At 40.8% G+C, this 26,964-nt stretch overlaps 1 protein-coding gene and 1 long non-coding RNA gene across 7 annotated transcripts in view; both read left to right on the top strand.

The window, feature by feature from the left end:
- Positions 1-26,964, top strand: part of LOC119503890 (major histocompatibility complex class I-related gene protein-like) — a 121,248-nt gene that overhangs the window by 30,394 nt on the left and 63,890 nt on the right. For 3 of the 6 annotated variants that reach the window (XM_037795905.1, XM_037795909.1, XM_037795907.1), the window contains exons 2-4: positions 6,057-6,323; positions 7,098-7,376; positions 7,492-7,794. The exons of 2 other annotated variants lie outside the window; for them this stretch is intronic. In XM_037795905.1, the coding sequence (XP_037651833.1) occupies positions 6,057-6,323; positions 7,098-7,376; positions 7,492-7,794 (849 nt within the window). The remainder of the gene's footprint in view (positions 1-6,056; positions 6,324-7,097; positions 7,377-7,491; positions 7,795-26,964) is intronic. One more of the 6 variants, XM_037795906.1, reaches the window with a different exon arrangement.
- Positions 8,727-9,315, top strand: LOC119503894. The gene is made up of 3 exons (XR_005210408.1): positions 8,727-8,786; positions 8,968-8,985; positions 9,151-9,315. It is a non-coding gene; the product is annotated as an uncharacterized LOC119503894 (long non-coding RNA).

Genomic DNA, 26,964 nt, shown 5'->3' with positions numbered 1-26,964 from the left:
CAGTTTGTCATTGCTCCTGCCTAGTATGTGTTGTTGCCGGTGTTATCTCTGCCATCCTGCCATCCTGCCTGTGATCCTCGTGTCTTCCGGTTTGTAATTTAGTTTTTGTTCTCAGTTTAGTTTTTTGGGGGTTTTCCTTTGTACTTTGTTTTTCTCAGCCTGCCCTCTGTTTTTGGTTTTCATGTAAGATTTGTTTTTTTTCCCACCAGTTTTACAATTAAAGTTTGCTTTTTGTTAAATGTATCTGTCTGCCTGGTCACTCTGCATTTGGGTCCACCCTTTAAACTAATACCTTGACAGAATGAACTGACCAAAATGGACCCAGCAGAGTTGCAAATTTGTTCTTTGAAAGTTTGTGAGTTTGAGATGACTGTGGAAAGACTAGTTTTTGCTCATGCTATTGAGTGGACTTCCCTCCTGGATCAGCTGTGGGTGAGCCACTTTGTACCCCTTTAAACTAATACCTTGACACAAATCTATTTTACAAGGGAGACCTTAATTCTTAAATAAAAGTAGCAATAAAAAGTACTCCAAATGAAGTAAAAGCTTTCAATGTATGTTTTTTTGTATGTAAAGTCTTAATCTGAAAACTAACTAGTTGTAAATAACTGATGGAATAAAATGTATAAATTAGCAAAAAATGGAAATACTCAAGTAAAGTATATATGTGTGTGTGTATATATGCGTTCGATGTGTGGATCCGCCTGGTGTCAGCTGTCAGCAGTGAGTCCGCTGTTTGACAGTGCCCCCATACATATATATATGTAGACGCCACATTGACTACTGGAGCATGGTTTGAGGAAAAAATGACATGGGCTGTACATGTACAGAAATTAGTGGACAAATGTAAGAAAGTACTGAATGTAATGAGATGTTTAGTTGGAAGCGAATGGGGGGCAGATAGAACTGCTTTGAAGGCCATATATATTGGGTTAATTAGATCAACATTAGATTATGGTAGTGTAGTATATGGATCTGCAGCAAACGTTGGATACCATACAATATCAGGCTCTGAGACTATGTACAGGTGCATTTAGAACGACTCCAATAGCAGCATTACAGATAGAGATGCCATTAGAAATGAGAAGGATACAGCTATCACTTAGCTATTGGTTTAGCTATCAGAAGACAACTAAAATATAAAATGTTTAATCTGTGATCTGTCTTCACTCTGGTATAAAACTCCAGTGATGTTGAGCGGTAAAGTTATCAGATCAGGCCGGTCAGCAGCAGCGTCCAATCAGTAACTGATATCCAATAAGGGGGCGTGTCGGTCAGTAAAAGACCTCAATGAAGGATGCTGCCGTGTATCTTCGCTCATCGCTCCTCAGAGATCCCTCCTCGCTCCTCGATCCTCGCTCTTCCGTGCACAAATAAGAGCTTTGGGACGGTCTTCAAGACGGCGCACCAGAACAACTTCCGGTTCGATCGAGGAGCAAGGAAATGAAAAATAAGAGCTTTGGGATGCAGTATAAAATCAGCAACTTGACTTTTTCCATGTGGTTTACTGGAGACAATCCATATGCAGTGGGACTATGTGACCCTAATGTTTGAGAAATCCATACACAAAGTTTGTAAGTGATGCAACTAAATAGTACTGATTACAGTTTAGTGAGTCGAGACGTTTCTTGCTGCAGTCTGCAAAAGTGGATGAAAAAGAAATTTAAAAAATTGATTTAATCCAAGATTTTAAAGATAGTCTTAATTTGAATTGATATCATGGAAATTTGGAGAGAGGAAGTAAAGAACAGCATTGCCTTCTGCTGGTCTGTTAAAGAGATTACTAAAAAAGAACAACTACAATGTGACAGAAGAGCAGAACTTTGAGGTGTGACATGAGAATAAAAAGAAATCTACCTTAGAGCTGCAACGATTAAGTGATTAGTTGTCAACTATAATTGATGAATCAGTTTGAGTCATTTTTGTAAGAATGAAAAAGGTCTAAATCAGGGGTGTCAAACTCATTTTAGCTCAGGGGCCACATGGAGAAAAATGTATTCTCAAGTGGGCCGGACCGGTAAAATCATGGCATAATAACTTAAAAATAACGACAACTTCAGATTGTTTTCTTTGTTTTACTTTGGTCCAAAATAGTACAAGCACATTCTGAAAATGTACACATCACAAATAATCCTCTTGACAAAACACTTCAAGTTAGTTGAAAATTCTGAGGAAAAAATTGGTGCAATTTCAAGAACACAATGCCTCAGTGATTGGAACTTAAACTTCGTCTCAGTGTATCTACAAAGCCATTAAACTTTAAGTCACAGCCTATCTGGGATTGAACAAAATACGAAATAAATAATAAATAAATAAAACAACTCTTCTAGGTATCAAATACCTCATTTGTCATTTCCACATATTAACCCTGTGCTAACTCAACAAACCATACAAACTGAGGTAGAAACTATTCAAGAGGGTTGAGTTACTCCCTGCCTTGTAGGCTAAACTATTTATTGATAGAAAAATAAAAGCTGTGCAATGCATGAACAATTTCAACAAACCAAACTTATGAATTGAAGTGACTGACATTATTACAGTAAATCACACACTGTTCACTTTCTTTAAATTTCCACAGAAGACAATCATTTTCACAGAACTATATCAGGGTGCAGTGTCTCATGCAGCATTTTAAGTGGGATTACCCATTGTTTATTTCACTCCTGAAACCTGGCATCTTTTAGCTTTCACAAGTGCATCAATATCAAGCGTCACATCCTGAGTGGCAGCCAATTTCAGGATGTTATTCAAGTGCTTGTTCGTGAGCCTTGAGCGCAGATTTGTTTTATTGATGCTCATTACAGAGAAAACTTGCTCACAAAGATATGTGGTTCCAAACATGCACAACACTTTTGCAGCAAGGGCTGTCAAGTTGGGGTAACGTGGCAAGAGATACTGATAAAATGTGTCCAAGCCAGCTGCAGTAAATTTGCCCTTCAAATCTGAGTCACACTGCAAGTCTATTATTTCAAGTTGGATGTTGACGGGCAGATCAGAGGCATTCGCGGTGAATGGCGAGCAAAAAACTTTGAAGTCTTTCTCCAGTTCACCAAAAATCTGAAAACGTTGCTCAAACTCCCGCAATAGTCCCGTTATTTTATCTTTGAACCGCTTCATGTCTGCGGCATGTTGGGTCGCGCACACATCTTTCAGACAAGGAAATTGAAAAATTGCAGCTCCTTGTTATGCTTTGTAAAATCATCCCGCGGGCCGGATTAAACCCGTTCGCGGGCCTGATCCGGCCCGCGGGCCATACGTTTGACACCCCTGGTCTAAATATTGTAGATTTGTGAAATCACAAATGGACCGAAATCCTAACCGCTTATTTCAAACGCACAATTTCTGAATACGGGCTGTGTGTATTTCTCCGTATATTGAGCGTTTTGATACTTTCACAGTATTTACATAGCACTTAAACCTGCTTTATAATATAAAAGACAAGAAAAGCTCACTTTTTACAATATGGGACCTTTAACTCGGGCTGCAACTAACGATTATTTTCATTGTTGATTAATATGTCAATTATTTTCTTGATTAATCAAAGTTGTTTGGTCTATAAAATGTTAAAATATGTCGATCAGTGTTTCCCAAAGCCCAAGATGATGTCCTCAAATGTCTTGTTTTGTCCACAACTCAAAGATATTCAGTTTACTGTCATAGAGGAGTAAAGAAACCAGAAAATATTCACATTTAAGAAGCTGGAATCAGAGAATTTAGACCTTTTTTTTCTTACAAAAATGACTCAAACCGATTAATCGATTAAAGTTGACAACTAATCACTTAATCGTTGCAGCTCTAAGGTAGATTTCTTTTTATTCTCATGTCACACCTCAAAGTTCTGCTCTTCTGTCACATTGTAGTTGTTCTTTTTTAGTAATCACTTTAACAGACCAGCAGAGGGCAATGTTGTTCTTTACTTCCTCTCTCCAAGTTTCCATGATATCAATTCAAATTAGGACTATCTTTAAAATCTTGTATTAAATCAATCTTTTTTTTTTTTTTTTTTCATCCACTTTTGCAGACTGCAGCAAGAAACGTCTTGACTCACTAAACTGTAATCAGTACTATTTAGTTGCATCACTTACAAACTTTGTCTATGGATTTCTCAAACATTAGGGTCACGTAGTCCCACTGCATATGGATTGTCTCCAGTAAACCACATGGAAAAAGTCAAGTTGCTGATTTAATACTGAATCGAGTACAACATGCTGAATGTGGTGGAAAAAGTATTCACATCTTTTAGTTCAGTAAAAGTAGAAATACAACAAATGGAATGACAAAAAATTCCTGTTTTCAAATCTACCAATGGATTCCTTAGGGTTTCTAGTTTCGTATGATACCTCTCTGTAGGCGGGCAGTATCCTGGGCGCATGGCCAACATGAGTGAGACACCTGAGGGCGGATCCGCACCTGAGTCGACAAGTTCCAAGCTTCTGACAAACATCGAAATATTTGCTAGTCAGTTGACTGTAGCTCTCTCTATCTCTTACTACTCAAAACAAGATGAAGTTACTCATTTTGTTCCTCTTCTGTCACGTTGCATCTACAGGTAAGATCATATTGTGACTCTCAACGTTATTTCCTGTTATTCTTGTTGCTGCAAAACTTGTTTGATTTATTCACTTTTTAGTGCGTCATTGAGGAACCACTTTCACTTTGTCACACTGAACTTACAATAATACCACAAGCCTACTGTTGTTTTTATATAGACCTACACGCCATTGTGTCACAAAACGACACCTAAACTGTATATATGATTTAGTTTAGGCAATTAAAAGGAAATATATTAATATCGTCGTCGTAAACATGATAGAGGAAATCTTGACTGTTGCTAGGAGACTGAACCTCTACGGTGTCCCACAATATTATTGTTTATATGGAACAACACAATTAAATCAAAATGATATATTACAGCAATTCACATTTACTAGGTTTCCTTAATAATAATTCTATCAATTGCAAAAGAGCAAAATTCTGCTGTTAGTAGGCCTACAATAAATAATAATAATGATTGTATACTGGCCATCTACATTACTCATTGATCAATGCACAACATTTCAATTTAAATATTATATATATATATATATATAATTATATAATATTTACCTAATTTATTGTTATTTTAAAACAAAATTGTAAGTTCCATACTTTGCTATTGTTTATAGTATGTTATTGTTATTCTATGTTCATATTTTATATTTTCCAAGCTAGTTGTAGTAGTCTGATATATTTATGGTGTATTCTAATATATTTGTTATATTGTGTATCCTATAGATATTACCTCTAGTGTTGATATGTATATTTATTGTATATTTACGGTCCCTGTGCATTGCCTGGATAACCTGCTGCTGTAACACAAGAATTTCCCAATTTGGGATCAATTAAGTACATCTATCTATCTATCTATCTATCTATCTATCTATCTATCTATCTATCTATCTATCTATCTATCTATCAGTAATGTGAATGGGTCTATAACATATTCTTTTGTAGCTCAGTGTAATTCAACATATTTTTTTCCTTTTTTGGGTAATTGACAATCAATTAACCCATTTGTGCCCAAAGACTATATTTAGTATGATAAGGACACATTTGTTCTGATCGGTCAAAAGTTTTGAAAAGTGGTACGGACATACTTTGGGCAAGTATCTAACAGTACAACACTTTTTACACTGTATATGTGTGCATATCTTTGATATTCAACTTTGTATGAGTTCATAGATACCAAATACTTGATTGTGTCCTTTGTAGTTTCTGAGATACAGACATTTTCTTATCATACTACTGTATATCTCATCTGAGGACACATGACTACTGTTTTTACCTCAAATATAAAGGAGTGCAAAAACAGTAGGCCCATGTGCCCAAAGACTATATTTAGTATGATAAGAAAAACTCACTTTTCAGCTAAACGGTTTGACTGATTTTGAAAATTTCCTCAAATTTGTGCTGAGGCAAGCCCAAAATTCTAAATTTCAGTTGCAGGCACAAATGGGTTAATCAATCAACCCCTCAAAAATGTTTAAATTCAATTCAAAACCTTCTTTGTCTTGCAGTGAAACACTCACTGAATCTTTTCATTACTGCAACTTCTGGAGTCCCAAACTTCCCAGAGTTCGTGGCTTCCGGGATGGTCGATGAAGTGTTGACGGGTTACTATGACAGCAACATTAAGACCCTAGTACCCAAACAGGACTGGGCGAGGAAACTAGCAATGGCTGAGCCACTACAACCGGAGTGGTTTCTTCTGGAGTGTTTTAGTCAACATCAGTATTTAAGAGCCAACTTGGACAGCCTGAAGCAGCGCTTAAACCAAACTGGAGGTACAGTGTATTCTTGTTCATATGTAACTTTTTACGGGTAAAATGATTTCTCTCTCTGATGTGAGATGTAGACCCCATCCCTGGCTTCTCTAGTGCTTTTTGATACAGACAATACGGACGAGTTTCACTTTGTTTCCTAGCAGTCTCTGTCTCTCTGTGAGCCATCCACACTGTCCAAATAATGAGAGGCTTCCACTGTGGATCAGTGTGTCTCTGTGGTGAAGATGTGATATTATTAGGGCTGGCAATCGATTAAAATATTTAATCACAAATAATCACAAATTAATCACACATTTTTTATCTTTTCAAAATGTACCGTAAAGGGAGATTTGTCAAGTATTTAATACTCTTATCAGTGCTGCTATATGCAAATTTATATATATATATTATAACCCATTTTCATTCACATATCTTGAGGTCAGAGGTCAAGGGACCCCTTTGAAAATGGCCATGACAGTTTTTCCTCACCAAAATTTAGTGCATGTTTGGTGCGTTATTTAACCTCCTTCGTAACAAGCAAGACATGGTTGGTACCAATGGATTCTTTAGGTTTTCTAGTTTCATATGATGCCAGTATCTTCACTCTAGCTTTAACACTGAGCCCGCTACAACCTAAAAATCACTAGTTGCATTAATGCGTTAAAGAAATGAATGGCGTTAAAACTAATTTGTGTTAATGCTTTATTATCGTGTTTACTTTGACAGCCCTAGCTATTATCTCTTAATAACTGGCTGTACTGGGATTTCTCTTTTTTCTGTCTCTGTCTCTCTCAGGTGTCCACATTTTACAGAGGATGGACGGCTGTGAGTGGGACGACGAGACTGGAGAGGTTGTTGGTTTTAGTCAGTACGGTTATGATGGAGAAGACTTCCTTGCATTTGACCTGCAGACGCTGACATGGACCGCTCTAAAGCCACAGGCTGTCATCACCAAACTTAGATGGGATAATGAGAAAGCTAGATTAGAATACTACAAACAATTCTACACCGACATATGTCCTGTCCAGCTGAAGCAGTACCTACACTATGGGAGGAGCTCTCTGCAGAGAACAGGTAGGATCACATGGCAAGATATACTGTTGTACATGGACTCATTCCAATGAACATAATATCCTGACACATCCTGGTGTCTCAGTACAGACTCATCTGTGTCTGTCCTTCTCCCCAGAGCGTCCCTCAGTGTCTCTCCTCCAGAAGACTCCCTCCTCTCCAGTCAGCTGCCACGCTACAGGTTTCTACCCCGACAGAGCCATGATGTTCTGGAGGAAAGATGGAGAGGAGATTCATGAGGACGTGGACCTCGGAGAGATCCTCCCCAACCACGATGGATCCTTCCAGATGAGTGTTGAGCTGAACCTGTCATCAGTCACACCTGAAGACTGGAGGAGGTACGACTGTGTGTTTCATCTCTCTGGTGTGGTGGACGACATCGTCACCAGACTGGACAAAGCAGTGATCAGGACCAACTGGGGCAAGACTGGTATATACTTGTGTTATTTATTTATTTATTTGTAACATATTCCTGTAACATTTGGTGGACAGTTAGACCATAATTAAGGAAGAACTTATTAGAAACTAGTGTGTATAGTGCCAAAATGTTAACTTCAACTTTGTTGTCAGAAAAACACAACACATAATACAAATGTAAAAACAAATGCTTCAAAAAGCCATATAAACTCACATTAAACAAAGTAGAGCTGTGACAGATTGTGCCTTTACTGGAGACAGTATTGAGATGACAGGAAACGAGGCAGAGAATGATTCAACAAAGGTCTCTTCGTTGTTCTCAAACTGGGGACATTATGGTTCGTGGTCGGTGTCTTAACCCGTCAGCTACAGGAGCAAAGTTTATGATATGTTGTGCTATTTGTCTACAGTGGGACTGGCTGTGAAAATTTCCAAGTTATGGTTTATTACATCAGTGCTTGTCGCGAACGCCAACCAGATTATTCTAAAGTTTGAGAACCCCTGTATTACATAACAATCCATAAGTCTTAAAAACGTGCAACAGTAACCACATTTAGAGGACCGGTGCTGACATTTACTCTGAGAGGTGCTGCCAAGTTTGATGGCTTTTCACACATGGATTATGCTAAATAAAGCTTTTACATCTTGAACTCCTGGTTTACTGTACCCACTTAAACCACTGATAAGCTGTGAACCTCTTTGTCAGGGTTTTTATTTACTACACATTTGTTTGACCAATAATGATTGACAGCACTGCCTGAATGTTGAAATGAAATGAAAGTCATATCCAGAACTGAGGCATTACCACTGAAAACACTTTCAGAACCACACAGCACACAGTGTGAATGAACCCAAAGTGTGAATGTTCTGTTTTGGTTCCAGTTCCTCCTGCAGGGTTCCCTGCTGGTCCTGTTATTGGAGTTGTTGTAGGACTGCTGCTGCTGCTGCTGGCGGTCTGCATCGCTGGACTCTTCATCTGGAGGAGGAACAATAACGGTGAGGAACAGAGATGTTTTTATTCCTCTGATGAATTCAAATAAATACCTGTGATAGTCTCGTCCTGCATATTTAGTGTGGTACTTCTGGTAACTCTATCCATTTATTTGACTGTGATAGTGAAGCACAAAATGAAATGTGAATCATTTTCTAACATTGTTTTCTCTCATCTGTATTTCAGGGTTTCGCCCTGCTAACAGTAAGTATTATACTGTGAAACGTTTCACATTATATACAATTATATATATTTTTTCCCCTTGTGGGCGAGCAATTAATATCCTGTTCACCATAAAAACAAATGTCCTTCATAATGTGGACACCAATATGACAAGGATTTCTCTTTATTTACTACTTCTTTTGACAGGGGGGCAGTGAACATAGAAGAGGATGCTGAACTCCACAATTTATCATCTCAGAGGACTTTATAATCTGTACAACATATATTTAGGGCCCGAGCACGAAAGTGCCAGGACCCCAACGGTGTCCTGGCACGAAAGTGCAAGGAAACCTATTGTTTTTCTAAGTATTATTATTAGGGCCCGAGCACGAAAGTGCCAGGACCCAACGGTGTCCTGGCACGAAGTGCGAGGAAACCTATTGTTTTTCTACAGATTATTATTATTAGGGCCCGAGCACGAAAGTGCCAGGACCCCAACGGTGTCCTGGCACGAAGTGCGAGGAAACCTATTGTTTTTCTAAGTATTATTATTATTAGGGCCCGAGCACGAAAGTGCCAGGACCCCAACGGTGTCCTGGCACGAAGTGCGAGGAAACCTATTGTTTTTCTAAGTATTATTATTATTATTATTATTATTATTATTATTATTATTCTTTTTCCGCAGGGAGATCGCGTTTTTGGGACCTTTCCCATCCCCAAAAACTCACCAAAAGTGGAATATGCGTCAGACGTGGCGCGAAATTCAATGTTCTGTAGTGACCCGGCTCGGGTGTCTCCAGGGGGCGAGATAGCGCCCCCTAATGTAGGCAGTTTTTCAGAGAAAATTTCTTCGATCTTCACGAAATTCAAGTATGTCATTGCTCACATCCTCATACCTGGATTAAATATTTTTCAGATTTTTTCGGCCAACAGGAAGTCAGCCATGTTGGACTTCCTGCGTTTTTTTTAAATGTACGAACGCATATTTGAAGACTTTAGGATGCACAAAAAATTATGAAACTTTACACGCACATCCAAACTAGTAATTACTTTATTTTAGTGGTGAAATTTTGCATGGGCGTGGCACGTTGGCTCTCTAGCGCCCCCTTATGTCTTGTTTCTTGTGAACATACCTTGAGGTACTCGGAAACGCATGAAACTTGGCAATATGATGGACACCTGTGAACGTTATGTAAATATACAGCCATTAGGTTCAGTGTGTTAAGCCGGCTCTCTAGCGCCCCCTAACGCGTGGAAGGCCGTAGTTTGGTCAAAGTTGATCCGATATTCATGAAATTTGGTAGGCATATCCCACTCATTATTTCGGACATATTCTTCATCGGGTTTCATTAGCTCCGCCCACCCGGAAGTCGGCCATATTAGAATATGTGCGTTTTTCATGTATTTTATGCATACTTTTACGAACTCCTCCTAGAGAGTGTATCGGATCCGCGTCAAATTTGGGTGGTATAATCCACCCACTACTGTGATGCTAAATTGCGAAGGGATTTTTGATCGCTCGCACGGTGATGTCATACGTCATGTGCGAAGACGCCATTTTGTCACTTTTTAGGTATGGAACTTTGCGATACTCCTCATAGAGGATTCAAGCGATCCATCTCAAAGTTGGGCGGCAGAATCTCAACACCTTCACGATGCTAAATTGCGAAGCTTTTGTGTTTTCGTGAAACGGCGTTCTTGTGGCGGCGCGGCGAATTCTGATGTTTCGCCATGACACAGGAGGCTGTTGTAACTTGACTTTACATAGTCCGATCTGCCCCAAATTTCACAAGCTGGATAATAGTCCAGGCCTGAAGACATATATATGCAATTATGAGTGAAAGTCATAGCGCCCCCTACAGGAAACAGCAAGTTGTTGTAAATTGACTATACATTGTCCAATCTTCCCCAAATTTGACATGTTTTATAAGATTCCAGGCCTGAAGACATATAGGTGGTATTATGAGTGAAAGTCATAGCGCCACCTACTGACAACAGAAAATGGTTGTATACTGCCAGCCACCCTCATAGAAGTGCTGTAAAGGACGCCCCACATATTCTCACAGTTCATTTCCAGCGCCAGATGCTCCAAGCAGAAAATTCACTCTAACTGTTGCGTGCAGTTTCCGACTTTCACGGGAATGCACGACAGCGGGTATCCCGACGTGCGCGTTCCCCAGACGTGCCCGCGGGGGCGAGGGCCCGTTCATCGCTGCTTGCAGCTTTAATTATTATTATTATTATTTTTCCGCTGGGAGATTGCCTTTTTGGGACCTTTCCCATCCCCAAAAACTCACCATAAGTGGAATATGCGTCAGAAGTGGCGCGAAATTCAAAGTTCTGTAGTGACCCGGCTCGGGTGTCTCCAGGGGGCGAGATAGCGCCCCCTAATGTAGGCAGTTTTTCAGAGAAGTTTCTTCGATCTTCACGAAATTCAAGTATGTCATTGCTCACATCCTCATACCTGGATTAAATATTTTTGAGATTTTTTCAGCCAACAGGAAGTCAGCCATGTTGGACGTCCTGCGTTTTTTTTTAAATTTACGAACGCATATTTGAAGACTTTAGGATGCACAAAAAATTATGAAACTTTACACGCACATCCAAACTAGTAATTACTTTATTTTAGTGGTGAAATTTTGCTTGGGCGTGGCACGTTGGCTCTCTAGCGCCCCCTTATGTCTTGTTTCTTGTGAACATACCTTTAGGTACTCGGATACGCATGAAACTTGGCAATATGATGGACACCTGTGAACTTTATGTAAATATACAGCCATTAGGTTCAGTGTGTTTAGCGGGCTCTCTAGCGCCCCCTAACGCGTGGAAGGCCGTAGTTTGGTCAAAGTTGATCCGATATTCATGAAATTTGGTAGGCATATCCCACCCATTATTTCAGACATATTCCTCATCGGGTTTCATTAGCTCCGCCCACCGGGAAGTCGGCCATATTGGAATATGTGCGTTTTTCATGTATTTTATGCATACTTTTACGAACTCCTCCTAGAGCGTTTATCGGATCCGCGTCAAATTTGGGTGGTATAATCCACCCACTACTGTGATGCTAAATTGCGAAGGGATTTTTGATCGCTCGCACGGTGATGTCATACGTCATGTGCGAAGACGCCATTTTGTCACTTTTTAGGTATGGAACTTTGCGATACTCCTCCTAGAGGATTCAAGCGATCCATCTCAAAGTTGGGCAGCAGAATCTCAACACCTTCACGATGCTAAATTGCGAAGCTTTTGTGTTTTCGTGAAACGGCGTTCTTGTGGCGGCGCGGCGAATTCTGATGTTTCGCCATGACACAGGAGGCTGTTGTAACTTGACTTTACATAGTCCGATCTGCCCCAAATTTCACAAGCTGGATAATAGTCCAGGCCTGAAGACATATATGTGCCATTATGAGTGAAAGTCATAGCGCCCCCTACAGGAAACAGGAAATTGTTGTAAATTGACTATACATTGTCCAATCTTCCCCAAACTTGACATGTTTTATAAGGGTCCCAGCCTGAAGAAATATACGTGGTATTATGCGTGATAGTCATAGCGCCCTCTACAGGAAAGAGGAAGTTGTTGTAAATTGACTATACGTTGTCCAATCTTCCCCAAATTTGACATGTTTTATAAGAGTCCAGGCCTGAAGACATATACGTGGTATTATGAGTGAAAGTCATAGCGCCACCTACTGAGAACAGGAAATGGTTGTATACTGCCAGCCACCCTCATAGAAGTGCTTTAAAGGACGCCCCACATGTTCTCAACAGTTCATTTCCAGCGCCACATGCTCCAAGCAGAAAATTCACTCTAACTGTTGCGTGCTGTTTCCGACTTTCACGGGAATGCACAACAGCGTGTTCCCCGACGTGCGCGTTCCCCAAACGTGCCCGCGGGGGCGAGGGCCCGTTCATCGCTGCTTGCAGCTTTAATTAGGGCCCGAGCACGAAAGTGCCAGGACCCCATCGGTGTCCTGGCACGAAGTGCGAGGAAACCTATTGTTTTTCTACAGATTATTATTATTATTATTATTATTATTATTATTTTTCCGCTGGGAGATTGCGTTTTTGGGACCTTTCCCATCCCCAAAAACTCACCATAAGTGGAATATGCGTCAGAAGTGGCGCGAAATTCAAAGTTCTGTAGTGACCCGGCTCGGGTGTCTCCAGGGGGCGAGATAGCGCCCCCTAATGTAAGCAGTTTTTCAGAGAAGTTTCTTCGATCTTCACGAAATTCAAGTATGTCATTGCTCACATCCTCATACCTGGATTAAATATTTTTGAGATTTTTTCGGCCAACAGGAAGTCAGCCATGTTGGACTTCCTGCGTTTTTTTTAAATTTACGAACGCATATTTGAAGACTTTAGGATGCACAAAAAATTATGAAACTTTACACGCACATCCAAACTAGTAATTACTTTATTTTAGTGGTGAAATTTTGCTTGGGCGTGGCACGTTGGCTCTCTAGCGCCCCCTTATGTCTTGTTTCTTGTGAACATACCTTTAGGTACTCGGATACGCATGAAACTTGGCAATATGATGGACACCTGTGAACTTTATGTAAATATACAGCCATTAGGTTCAGTGTGTTTAGCGGGCTCTCTAGCGCCCCCTAACGCGTGGAAGGCCGTAGTTTGGTCAAAGTTGATCCGATATTCATGAAATTTGGTATACATATCCCACTCATTATTTGAAACATATTCCTCATCGGGTTTCATTAGCTCCGCCCACCCGGAAGTCGGCCATATTGGAATATGTGCGTTTTTCATGTATTTTATGCATACTTTTACGAACTCCTCCTAGAGCGTTTATCAGATCCGCGTCAAATTTGGGTGGTATAATCCACCCACTACTGTGATGCTAAATTGCGAAGGGATTTTTGATCGCTCGCACGGTGATGTCATACGTCATGTGCGAAGACGCCATTTTGTCACTTTTTAGGTATGGAACTTTGCGATACTCCTCCTAGAGGATTCAAGCGATCCATCTCAAAGTTGGGCAGCAGAATCTCAACACCTTCACGATGCTAAATTGCGAAGCTTTTGTGTTTTCGTGAAACGGCGTTCTTGTGGTGGTGCGGCGAATTCTGATGTTTCGCCATGACACAGGAGGCTGTTATAACTTGACTTTACATAGTCCGATCTGCCCCAAATTTCACAAGCTGGATAATAGTCCAGGCCTGAAGACATATATGTGCAATTATGAGTGAAAGTCATAGCGCCCCCTACAGGAAACAGGAAATTGTTGTAAGTTGACTATACATTGTCCAATCTTCCCCAAACTTGACATGTTTTATAAGGGTCCCAGCCTGAAGACGTATACGTGGTATTATGCGTGATAGTCATAGCGCCCTCTACAGGAAAGAGGAAGTTGTTGTAAATTGACTATACATTGTCCAATCTTCCCCAAATTTGACATGTTTTATAAGAGTCCAGGCCTGAAGACATATACGTGCAATTATGAGTGAAAGTCATAGCGCCACCTACTGACAACAGGAAATGGTTGTATACTGCCAGCCACCCTCATAGAAGTGCTGTAAAGGACGCCCCACATATTCTCACAGTTCATTTCCAGCGCCAGATGCTCCAAGCAGAAAATTCACTTTAACTGTTGCGTGCAGTTTCCGACTTTCACGGGAATGCACGACAGCGGGTACCCCGACGTGCGCGTTCCCCAGACGTGCCCGCGGGGGCGAGGGCCCGTTCATCGCTGCTTGCAGCTTTAATTATTATTCTTTTTCCGCCGGGAGATCGCGTTTTTGGGACCTTTCCCATACCCAAAAACTCACCATGAGTGGAATATGCATCAGAAGTGGCGCGAAATTCAATGTTCTGTAGTGACCCGGCTTGGGTGTCTCCAGGGGGCGAGATAGCGCCCCCTAATGTAGGCAGTTTTTCAGAGAAAGTTTCTTCGATCTTCACGAAATTCAAGTATGTCATTGCTCACATCCTCATACCTGGATTAAATATTTTTGAGATTTTTTCGGCCAACAGGAAGTCAGCCATGTTGGACTTCCTGCTTTTTTTTAAAATATACGAACGCATATTTGAAGACTTTAGGATGCTCAAAAAATGATAAAACTTTACACGCACATCCAAACTATAATTACTTTATTTTAGTGGTAAGATTTTGCATGGGCGTGGCACGTTGGCTCTCTAGCGCCCCCTTATGTCTTTTAGATATGGAACATACCTTTAGGTACTCGGAAACGCATGAAACTTGGTAATATGATGGACACCTGTGAACTTTATGTAAATATACAGCCATTAGGTTCAGTGTGTTTAGCCGGCTCTCTAGCGCCCCCTAATGCGTGGAAGGCCGTAGTTTGGTCAAAGTTGATCCGATATTCATGAAATTTGGTAGGCATATCCCACCCATTATTTCAGACATATTCCTCATCGGGTTTCATTAGCTCCGCCCACCGGGAAGTCGGCCATATTGAATTTTGTGCGTTTTTCATGTATTTTATGCATACTTTTACGAACTCCTCCTAGAGCGTTTATCGGATCCGCGTCAAATTTGGGTGGTATAATCCACCCACTACTGTGATGCTAAATTGCGAAGGGATTTTTGATCGCTCGCACGGTGATGTCATACGTCATGTGCGAAGACGCCATTTTGTCACTTTTTAGGTATGGAACTTTGCGATACTCCTCCTAGAGGATTCAAGCGATCCATCTCAAAGTTGGGCAGCAGAATCTCAACACCTTCACGATGCTAAATTGTGAAGCTTTTGTGTTTTCGTGAAACGGCGTTCTTGTGGCGGCGCGGCGAATTCTGATGTTTCGCCATGACACAGGAGGCTGTTGTAACTTGACTTTACATAGTCCGATCTGCCCCAAATTTCACAAGCTGGATAATAGTCCAGGCCTGAAGACATATATGTGCCATTATGAGTGAAAGTCATAGCGCCCCCTACAGGAAACAGGAAGTTGTTGTAAATTGACTATACATTGTCCAATCTTCCCCAAACTTGACATGTTTTATAAGAGTCCCAGCCTGAAGACATATACGTGGTATTATGCGTGATAGTCATAGCGCCCTCTACAGGAAAGAGGAAGTTGTTGTAAATTGACTATACATTGTCAAATCTTCCCCAAATATGACATGTTTTATAAGAGTCTTGGCCTGAAGACATATACGTGGTATTATGAGTGAAAGTCATAGCGCCACCTACTGACAACAGGAAATGGTCGTATACTGCCAGCCACCCTCATAGAAGTGCTTTAAAGGACGCCCCACATGTTCTCACAGTTCATTTCCAGCGCCACATGCTCCAAGTAGAAAATTCACTCTAACTGTTGCGTGCAGTTTCCGACTTTCACGGGAATGCACGACAGCGGGTACCCCAACGTGCGCGTTCCCCAGACGTGCCCGCGGGGGCGAGGGCCCGTTCATCGCTGCTTGCAGCTTTAATTATTTTTCTGCTGGAATATCGCGTTTTTGGGACCTTTTCCATCCCCAAAAACTCACCAAAAGTGGAATATGCGTCAGAAGTGGCGCGAAATTCAAATTTCTGTAGTGATTCGACTTGGGCGTCGCCAGCGGGCGAGATAGCGCCCCCTAATGTAGGCAGTTTTTCAGGGAAAGTTTCTTCGATCTTCATGAAATTCAAGTATGTCATTGCATACGTCTTGAAGTTCGTGTTAAATATTTTTGAGATTTTTTTGGCCAACAGGAAGTCAGCCAACTTGGATTTCCTGCGTGATTTTAAAATTTACGAACATATGTTTGATGACTTTAGGATGCACAAAAACTCATGAAACTTTACACGCACATCCAAACTCATAATTACTTTGATTTAGTGGTGAAATTTTGCTTGGGCATGGCATGTTGGCTCTCTAGCACCCCCTTATGTCTTTTAGGTTTTGAACATACCTTGAGGTACTCGAAAACTCATGAAACTTGGCAAAATGATGGACACCTGTGAACTTTATGTAAATGTACAGTTATTGGGTTCAGCATGTTTAGCCGGCTCTATAGCGCCCCCTAACGCGTGGAAGGCCATAGTTTGGTCAAAGTTGATCCTATATTCATGAAATTTGGTAGGTACATCCTGCTCATTATTTCAGACATATTCCTCATCGGGTTTCATTAGCTCCGCCCACCGGGAAGTCGGCCATATTGGAATATGTGCGTTTTTCATGTATTTTATGCATACTTTTACGAACTCCTCCTAGAGAGTTTATCGGATCCGCGTCAAATTTGGGTGGTATAACCCTCAAACTACTGTGATGCTAAATTGCGAAGAAATATTTGATCGCTCGAACGGTGATGTCATACGTCATGTGCAAAGACGCCATTTTGTCACTTTTTAGGTATGGAACTTTGCGATACTCCTCCTAGAGGATACAAGCGATCCATCTCAAAGTTGGGCAGCAGAATCTCAACACCTTCATGATACTAAATTGGGAAGCTTTTGTGTTTTCGTGAAACGGCGTTCTTGTGGCGGCGCGGCGAATTTTGATGTTTCGCCATGACACAGGATGCTGTTGTAACTTGACTTTACATTGTCCGATCTTCCCCAAATTTGTCATGTTTTATAAGAGTATCAGCCTGCGTTGAGTTTCCGACTTCCACGGGAATGGACGGCAGCAGGTTCCCCGACGTGCGCGTTCCCCAGACGTGCCCGCGGAATTTTAACAGCATGTCATTGCTAAAGTATTAGCACTAGAACAGAGTGTTTTATTGTAATTGTCAGTTCTGCAAATAAAAACTACTCTTTGAAGTAATCGTCATGTGGTTGGGTGTTTTGTTTATTGTAAACATTTACGTATTTTATAATAATGTATTTGAAAATAAATACATCAATGCTGATTCTAGTGTTGGCTTTTCCTGCCTCAGCCTCCCGCCCGCGGCTGGAGGGAACAGGGGATCTCAGAGTTTTGGTCGGAGACGATAACCTTTCTCTCTGTGGAGCCCCGTCACTTCACAAGACACGGAAAACCTCTGTTGGTCTGGAGGAGCTGCAGCAGTTATTTCTGCACAAACGTCCACTGTACATTCACTAAATATTGTCAGAGCTAAACTAACTCTTCTGCAGTGTTTAGTGTGCGCGCATACATGTGAGAGTGGAGCGAAAGAGTGAGAACAAGCGCGGTGTGTGAGTGAGGGCAGGCAAAGCAGGCAGAGGAGCAAAGGAGCAGAGACTCCGGTCCTGGAGACCAAAGCTACGGTCTCTGACCGCAGCCAACACTGTTTAACAGACGGGCTTCACTATATAGAACTTTGTGGTTTTGGTGCTCCCGTGTAGTTTCTGTTGGAGTCTTGTCTGAACAGCGTAGCCACACGTGAGCACGCATGAGACACCGACCCGCAATGATTTACACGTGTAAGAAGTTACAAACAGTCCCTTTAACTTTTATTAATGATACTATTAAAGTCAGAGAGAGACGGAGAGTCTGTCTGTCAGCAACAAACACGTTTTACATTATTTATCGTCATTTCCATTCAGTCACATGTGAGGCTGATAATTCCTGAACGTCGGGTTTGATATGAGTTATATCATTTACATTTTCCCTGAAACATCCAGCCTAATAATTTGGTCTCCAGGACCATAGTCTCTGCTGTACTCTGCTCCTCTGATCTGCCTGCCTTCACTCAGCTGTATATTGTACTTATTATTCACATATACTTATAGGCAGGGTCTGAAATTAGCAACCGCCACCCGCCAAATGCAGGTAAATTGTTGGCGGGTAAAATTGGCAGGCCATCCGCCATTTTGGCAGACAGTAAAAAATGTTAGGGGACGGAATAGAGAACAGACTCCTTATTGTCTGATTCCTTGGTATCTCAAGCCTCCGTGACTACTGATTCCTCTGTATTGATGCCTTTCCACAGTAACGCGTGCACAATGACGCATAAGCACATTGTATCATGTTGCTGTTTGTTTTGGAACGGAGACTGCCTGAGGGACGCACCTGTTTTTTCCTTGATAATGCAACACTGTGAACAACAAACCTGTTGGCCAGGAGGAGAGTTAGTAATGTTACCTGTTAGCAGCCAGTGGGCAGCACAGTCCTGCTTGGTTAAATAACAGATCTAGTAATGTTAATGGAGGTGCCATTAGGCACATTAGGCATTAGGCAGTTGTTATTATTATGTGGCGTTCAAACTCAAGCTCAGGAAAAATGACTATTGGTAAATTACGTTATCGTCTTGTTCAAATGTAACCTCGTAAAATTATGTTTTTGGCGAGAAACTTGAATAAATCCAGTTGTTTAAAGGAGATGTTTTCACAGCAATATAAAATAGATAATAGAGAGGGAATTACAGTATGACCTGTTTAACATCCTAACACTAGCTCTCAACAGCTTGCCAATATTTTTCTAATCAAAGCAAATATTTAAATAATCATAATCATTTGAATTGTGTGTTTTTATGCAAACAACCCCTATAGATGACAATAACAAAGTACAGTACAGTACTGTGTACAGTACCCTCCCTGCCCCGAAAAATAGGGCTCCCCGGAAGCCACGGTGTAATTCGAATATTGTAATTTACCATGCATATAATGTTTTTTGTGTAAAATATATTGAACATTGAATGACATCAGATCTAAGATCTTATTATACCCCCGTAAGTAGTTGGGGATATATAGCGTTCCACGTGCCCTTCCGTCCGTCCGCACGTTCACCTGTCACATTTTCGTGTCCGGAGCAAAACTATTTAATTTAGGAACTTCAAATTTGGTATGATGGTTGACAGTGTGGTCTAGTTGTGCCTTTTGGGGGTTAGAAGTCCACGGTGCCCAAACCTTTTTTGAGTTTTTCCAAAATGGCAAAACCTTTGGTGTTACTTTAGTAGGGATCAAGCAGTGAGCGGGGGTATCTGAGCCATGCTCACTTTTGCCTTGTTCCTTCATTTGGCGCAGAGATTTCAAAAATGGCAGATAACATTTCTGAGTGGCAGACAAAAAAAAAGGTACTTGTTTGCCACAGTGGCAGGCAATGAAAAAAGTTAATTTCAGAACCTGCTCATAGGTCATGGCTGCTGGAGTCGGACTACTTGATGTCTTTTGCACAAATAATTGCACAGTTCACTGTACACAGAAGTACACAGAAGCTATAATCTAAAATATTAACGTGACGCTTAAGAGGAAACAACGTCTCATTTCTCTTAAAACATGTGACTTCCTGTAAATTTAGTGAAGGCTGCTTCAAACTGCAAACCGTAGCTTTTAGTCACCGCCCTGCTGCTGCTGCCACCTGATCTCATCTACAGTTTGATTGTAATCTGAGTTCACATCAGTGAAAAATGTGTCTGAACTGGTCTGACAGCTTGGATCAACTTGACTGAGGTTTATTTTTAACTGTTAAGACTCAAGAGTACGACAGAGTATTAGGGCCACAATGAGGAAACAAATAAATCTTAGATTTTTAGAATAAAGTCATACGTTTACGAGAAAAAAGTCGTAATATTACGAGAAAAAAGTCATAAGTTTAGGTTAAAAAGTCATAATATGAGAAAAAAAGTTGTAATATTATGAGATTAAAGTTAAAAGATTAGAGATATTTGGGTAGCTAGTTTTGCCACACCTGATGTGTTTAGTTTATGCTTCACATAGACAAGGTCTTGCATGCAAACTAACCATCTTTTCTAACCCACTGCATTATCTGACACACATTAAGATCAAATACATAAACTTGAATTAGTTTTAAATATAAACATACACATTCTCAACCCCCACATCACACCCCCCTTTGTCCTTTCTGAGCACATTTGCTCCAAAAAAAACAAAGAGGCAAGGAAATAACGTCTAACTTGTGCGTGCAGTGTCCGATGGTCACTGAAATGTACGGGTGTGTCGACCGGCGTCTCGTCAGTACCCCTGACGTGCGGGAAGGTGCGAGGGCCCGTTCATCGCTGCTTGCAGCTTTAATTCATTATTATTATTGTTATTATTATTATTTTTATATTCCTGGTGTGATGGAATAATTGATACACAAGTTATCTTTGGAAGGAAGAGGTCCGGAGCTGATGATGTCTTACAAAAGAAGGTTTATTGAAGCTTGATCAAGGAGAATTGTCAGGCCTCCACAATAGATGCTCTCTGCGTGAAGGCCTCACAACTCTGCCCTTCCTCCCCGGTGCTCAGTGTCTTACCCCTTATCATGTTTTGACTTACTCCGTTCCTCTGGCATCTCTGACCCTGGTTGCCCTAGCGACTGGCTCTACGGTCTCCACTACAGACACAGCTGTACAGATAACGGTGGCTCCTCTAGACAGGACTCCAACCCAAGAATGTCAACAGAGGGACACTCTGACAAACACTTTGACCTTTCTACCAATAAGAGAGGAATTGATGGAAAATTCCATCACAACCCCTCCTTTTTGATCGACAGATCAACACTAATTACCCCTCCCAGTGTGACATATCAATTTAACAATTGAGCACCAGGGAGAAGTCAGGGCTGATCCACCCCACGCAGTAGTGACTAATTTAAACAGTCAAAATCCAAAAACAGTTACATATCATGATTATTAAAAACTCACCCTTAACCTCTAGCAATGACCTACGAGTTCCGTCTTCAAGCCAATTAAGGCCTCCTAAGGAAAATTTCCTGCAGACCTCCCAAACCCCATAAAGGTCTAGAGAGCTCTTTTGACAGAGGTCGCAGGTCACATGCATCTACTGACAACTGGCCAAAAACTCTGCCTCGGTTTCACAGGAGATGGAGCAAAAAGACCAGATGCGCTATCTAAACTATCTGGAACGGACAAAGGTAAAACCTCAGATCACAAAAGAGGGAAAATCCATATTGTCACATCCGTACAAACCGATCATCTTCAGGGTGAGCCAGGGTGATTTACCTGATTATGTTTCAAATATAACCAAACACACTTGATTAAATGACATCACACGTTACATTTTAAACTTAATATAAAATCAATCTTCCTTCTTATACAAGGAAACAGGATAGATAATAGAATTAGAAATACATGGCACAAAATTTAAGTAAAGAAGTAATTCACAAATCATAAATCATAAATCATAAATCATAAATCATTGTTTCTCTTTTTTCTTTTGAGATAGAGGTATCCTTACCCACAGAGGTACCCGGAAGCAGGATGCAATTTCACCCTCCTTTCAGACACCATCAATACAGCTCGGACACCCCCTCCTCAAATCCTTCAGTCTTTTCCTCAATTTTTCCTAAATCAATCATGCAGAATATCAGTTCATTTTACAGAGAATACACTTTTACTATTAATCCCTACAGCCTTTAATATCAGGATACATTGATTCTTATAAAATTCACCAACTAAAATTGAAAACCTTAAACAATTAAACCTTGAGAGAGTAACCGATTCAACTCATTCTCCGTGTTTTCTGTCATCCATGTGATGAGTGTAATGTGTATGCAGTATCTTTATTGAAAATGTGAGTGTGTGTACTGAGGTGTGTGGCTTAATGTGATGTGTATGTAATGAAATATAAGTATGTGTGTGTGATTACATGTAATATTGCTTTGATTTTAACCCACAGAATCATAGGGATCAATAATGAATAACATTGATTATATTAGAGTAATCTGGCAAAATCAAACCTCAATCAAACACAAACATGAAAAATAAAAATGATCACATCTGGAGAAATGTGGGATTACATATCACATGTTTCCCTCTCCTCTTCTCCCTCCTCTTCTTCTTCCTCCTCCTCCAGACTAAGGTCTTCTAACCCCAACCTCTGAACCCAATCTTGAAACTCTGCATTACCAAAAGGCCTGGTCTCTACCTGATGGAGTGCTAGGCCTCCCACACTTACACGGACCTGGGGAGCCTGTAACACGGTGCTAGCAGTTTTCTGGACAAGAGCTCTGATTATTGCCCCTAAACATGTGAAGAGGAGAAGGAGAAGAAGAATGGCCGTGTTTGAGTGGTCTCTGGTCTTTAAGTGGCGTTTTTCCTTCATTTAGTTTTGCACGTATGGTATAAATAGATTCAAAATATGTTGTTGGTGGGAAGAGATAGTTATATTCTTGCATCTCTTCAATCCGGGCAGTGTTGTCACAGCCCTCTACGTGACCTTTGACATCTTGATAGCTCACGTCCCAGTCGTAACAAACTGGGTGGAGCTTGAGCTGTTGCTCTGGCTCTTTTCATGGTTGCAAGCACTGGGTTGCTCGTTGTTTTACCGAGCTCAAGGCTCAGCTCGGCACCTGGAACATGAGAGCCCTCATGCTCCGATTTCCTTGAATCAGGTTGCTCGGTCCCCTGACCGAACCCACTCAGCAGTGCGAGGAGAAGGAGTTTAATGTGGTGTCAAAGGGGAACTTGACCCTGTTGACATTGCTCTTCCTATGAGGACCTTGTGTGGGCTTAGCCCTGTCGTAGCACTTTGTGTACTGCAGATGGAGTACAACCCAATTCGTCAGGCCACTTCAGACCTGTTTTCATCATTGTTTTGGTCAAACTCTCCTTGATTGTGGAATTCATTCTCTCAACTTGCCCTGAGCTCTGTGCATGGTAGGGAACATGTAACTGCCATGTGAACCCTAATACTGCTGCGAGACCCTGTGTTATCTTTTACACAAAACATGGACCCCGGTTGCTATTTATTCCCCTTGGCACCCCAAATCTTGGGATGACATCTTTTAGAAAACACTTCATGACTGTTCTTGCGTCCTCTTTCCTTTTTGCGAACGCCTCAGTCCACTTTGAGAACTGATCAGTGATCACCAACAAGTATTTGAAACTTTTTGAATTTGGCATATGTACAAAATCGATCTGTATATTTACAAAAGGGCCCGATTGTGGCGGTAGATGGTCATGTTTTATCGAACTGTTCTTTCTCCTAGTTTGTTGGCATGTCATGCATCCGTCTACAAGTGTTTGTGAGACCTGTGTGATGCCTCGCGCAAACCATTGTGAACAAATTACCTCATTCATCCCTCCTTTTCCTACATGTGCAGGCCCATGTACTACATGTGCAGGCCCATGTACTACATGTGCCAACCCATGTAGGAGAGAACTAGGACATATATGGCCTTTATGGTAATGTTTGTGTTTAAGTGGCTCAGAAACCATGTTTCTTACAGATATCAATATGTTTTTATTAATCACTTCTCAGTCATTCACTATGAATGAATGAATAGTTTTATTTCGGTCATACATCAAAAAAGAACAAAACTTTACAATCTGTGTGAATATAAACCAACACTGTATCCCTTTCACACAACAACGTTCATATAATCAATGACCAATGGCCCCAAGGCTTATTTTTTCCCTATCCTATACAATCCATAAAATAACCCAGAATATCAGCATTACAAAGGAAAGAAAAAATAAAATTTACTCTAATCGTAATCCTTACTTATTTCACATTTTAAGGCTTTTTTGAAGCTCAACAGAGAGCTACAAAATTTCAACTCATCACTAAGCCTGTTCCATAATTTGACTCCCAAAACTGAGACACATCTGTATTTTACATCGGTTCTCAGTTAACCTGTTTCAAAAACACACAACCCTCTTAAATGAAAATGTCTTTACACTCAAAGTAGCTTTAATATTATTTTTATGTTTCTGCAACATTTGATCATAATAATCTTTTTTGTAATCTCATAATTCATGTCAGTCTATTTTTATATTTTTGTACTCCTTTTCCTTTGTTCGATATTTAATAAATTCCCTGTAAAGCCTATTTTTCTTTCTACAAGCTTTATGATTCATTAATATCATCTACATAAACTTCTTGCCAGTCATAATTCAAGAGCTCTGTCTTAAAAGCTATATTTGCCTCCGGTGATTTTATTCTAATCAAATTGTTCTGTTTCTTTGTTCTTAATTTTGATTTATTGTTAATCTCCAACACTGTAAAAACCTGCAAATGATCACTTACATCAGTCACTAACAGTCCAATTCCACTTCCCAATCAATTACATTAATGAAAATATTAACAATCTATGTTAAACTATCCCTCGTTATTCTACTTGGCTTTACAATTAACGGATAGAAACTCAAGCTAAACATAATATTAACAAATTCTGTTGTTGCATTGTATAATCATTATATTTTAGTAAATCAATATTTAAGTATGGCATAGCCAACCAACCATTTAACTTCAGATGGTCTGCTAACAGAGCCCTCTGTAGAAAATGATATCTGAATTTGGGATTGGTGTCTGCTGGAGGTCTGGCCTTGGAGAGGAACATGTTGCAATCACGTAATCGCAATCATGATCCTTGTCGGTCTCAATCAATGGGAGGAGAGTGGCTGGATTTAGCGGTGCGGAGCGTTTCACCGTAATATGTGGATTGGACAGAATGATAGCCTCATAACCTGAGCGACATGCTGTCATGTGTTGTGTTGATGCGGTGTTCAAAATGTGTAAAACGGCATGCGGAACGTGGACTACACAGTCATGAGCCAGTACTATGGGGGCTGATTTTTCAATCATCATCGCAACTGAGGCCACAGCTCTCAAACAACCTGGCATGCCCAACACCACGGGTCCCAATCGAGCCGAATAGTACGCGACAGGACGGTAACGCGAACCATGTTTCTGTACCAGGATACCTGTAGCAAAACCCTCCTTTTCGTGCACGTGTAGATGGAACGGCAAGTTGTAGTCCGGCAGGCCCAGTGCCGGGGCCTGTAATAACGCATGTTTCAGGTCTTGGAAAGCTTTTAACATAACTTCAGTCCATTCCACAATGGATGGAGCCGTTTGTAATGTAACGGCTCGCAAAACAGAGTCCAAAGCTGCATACTCAAAAATCCAGTGCCTGCAATAATTAGCCATCCCCAGGAACGAATGCATTTCTTTCTTAGTCCTCGGGGGATACATATCCATCAACAGTCTCACTCTTTCTGGCGACAACAGCCGCTGGTCGTTCTTCAACACATGACCCAGATACGTGACCTCAGGCAGGCAGAATTGCAGTTTGGTGAGTGATGCCCTGTGGCCACACTCCGCCAGTCTTTTGAGCAGCAAAATGGAGTCAGAGCGACACGCGTCTAATGTTGGGGACGCCACCAAGAGGTCGTCTGCATATTGAAGAAGGCTTGATCCTCCTGGCAGATCGAGATTGTCCAGATCCCGTTTTACCACTGCCGCGTACACGCTCGGGGACTGGGAATATCCCTGGACTAGCCTTCGCCAGGTCAGCTGTCGACCTTTAAAAGTAAACGCAAACAGATACTGGCTGTCTGGATGCAGTGGAATGGAAAAGAAAGCTGAACATAGATCAATGACTGTGTAGTACGTTGAGTTTGCTAACGTGGGATCTTGTGACAAATCTAGCCAATTTGCAAATTGTTGTAAAAACTTGTTGTAGCCTATATCAAGTTAAGGTTATATAAATCAACCCTTAGCTACATATATTATTAAATAGGCCTATGACTTGACATCAGGTTATGGTAAAAAACTAAAATTTGACAGGGAGTTGCAAAATTGTTAGAATTTATAAATATACTAAACATACAATTACTATGCTCTCCTCAAAGCCACCAGACTGTTGACAGAAACAGTCATTTTAACCATTGATCATTATAAACGCACTTTTTCAAACTGACAGAAAACGTTTAAAATTCATCAAAACTGTCTTGCAATGTCTTGCAACAATTACCATCACTGGTTGCTTTCTACAGAATTTTGGCTTTTGTATTTTTAAGTATGTATTATAAGCTGCTTAGAGCTACTGTTAACCAGCCCTCTCTATTATCTATTTTATATTGCTGTGAACACATCTCCTTCAAACAACTAGATTTATTCAAGTTTCTACACCAAAAATACATTTTACAAAATTGTATTTGAACACCTCATGATAATTTTATAATTCACCTTCGCCTAATAATCTATTGGCATACTAAAATTAATAAATGAGTTAGCTTACCACTTCTGTTGTTATGTTGGGATCCTATTCGTGACGCCAAATTGTGATGGAATAATTGATACACAAGTTATCTTTGGAAGGAAGAGGTCCGGAGCTGATGATGTCTTACAAAAGAAGGTTTATTGAAGCTTGATCAAGGAGAATTGTCAGGTCTCCACAATAGATGCTCTCTGCGTGAAGGCCTCACAA

Source organism: Sebastes umbrosus, chromosome 15, assembly GCF_015220745.1.
Source record: "Sebastes umbrosus isolate fSebUmb1 chromosome 15, fSebUmb1.pri, whole genome shotgun sequence".
In the NCBI taxonomy this organism is placed as follows: Eukaryota; Metazoa; Chordata; class Actinopteri; order Perciformes; family Sebastidae; genus Sebastes; species Sebastes umbrosus.
Note: the sequence above shows the minus strand (reverse complement) of the source record. Positions and strands in the feature narration are given on the sequence as shown.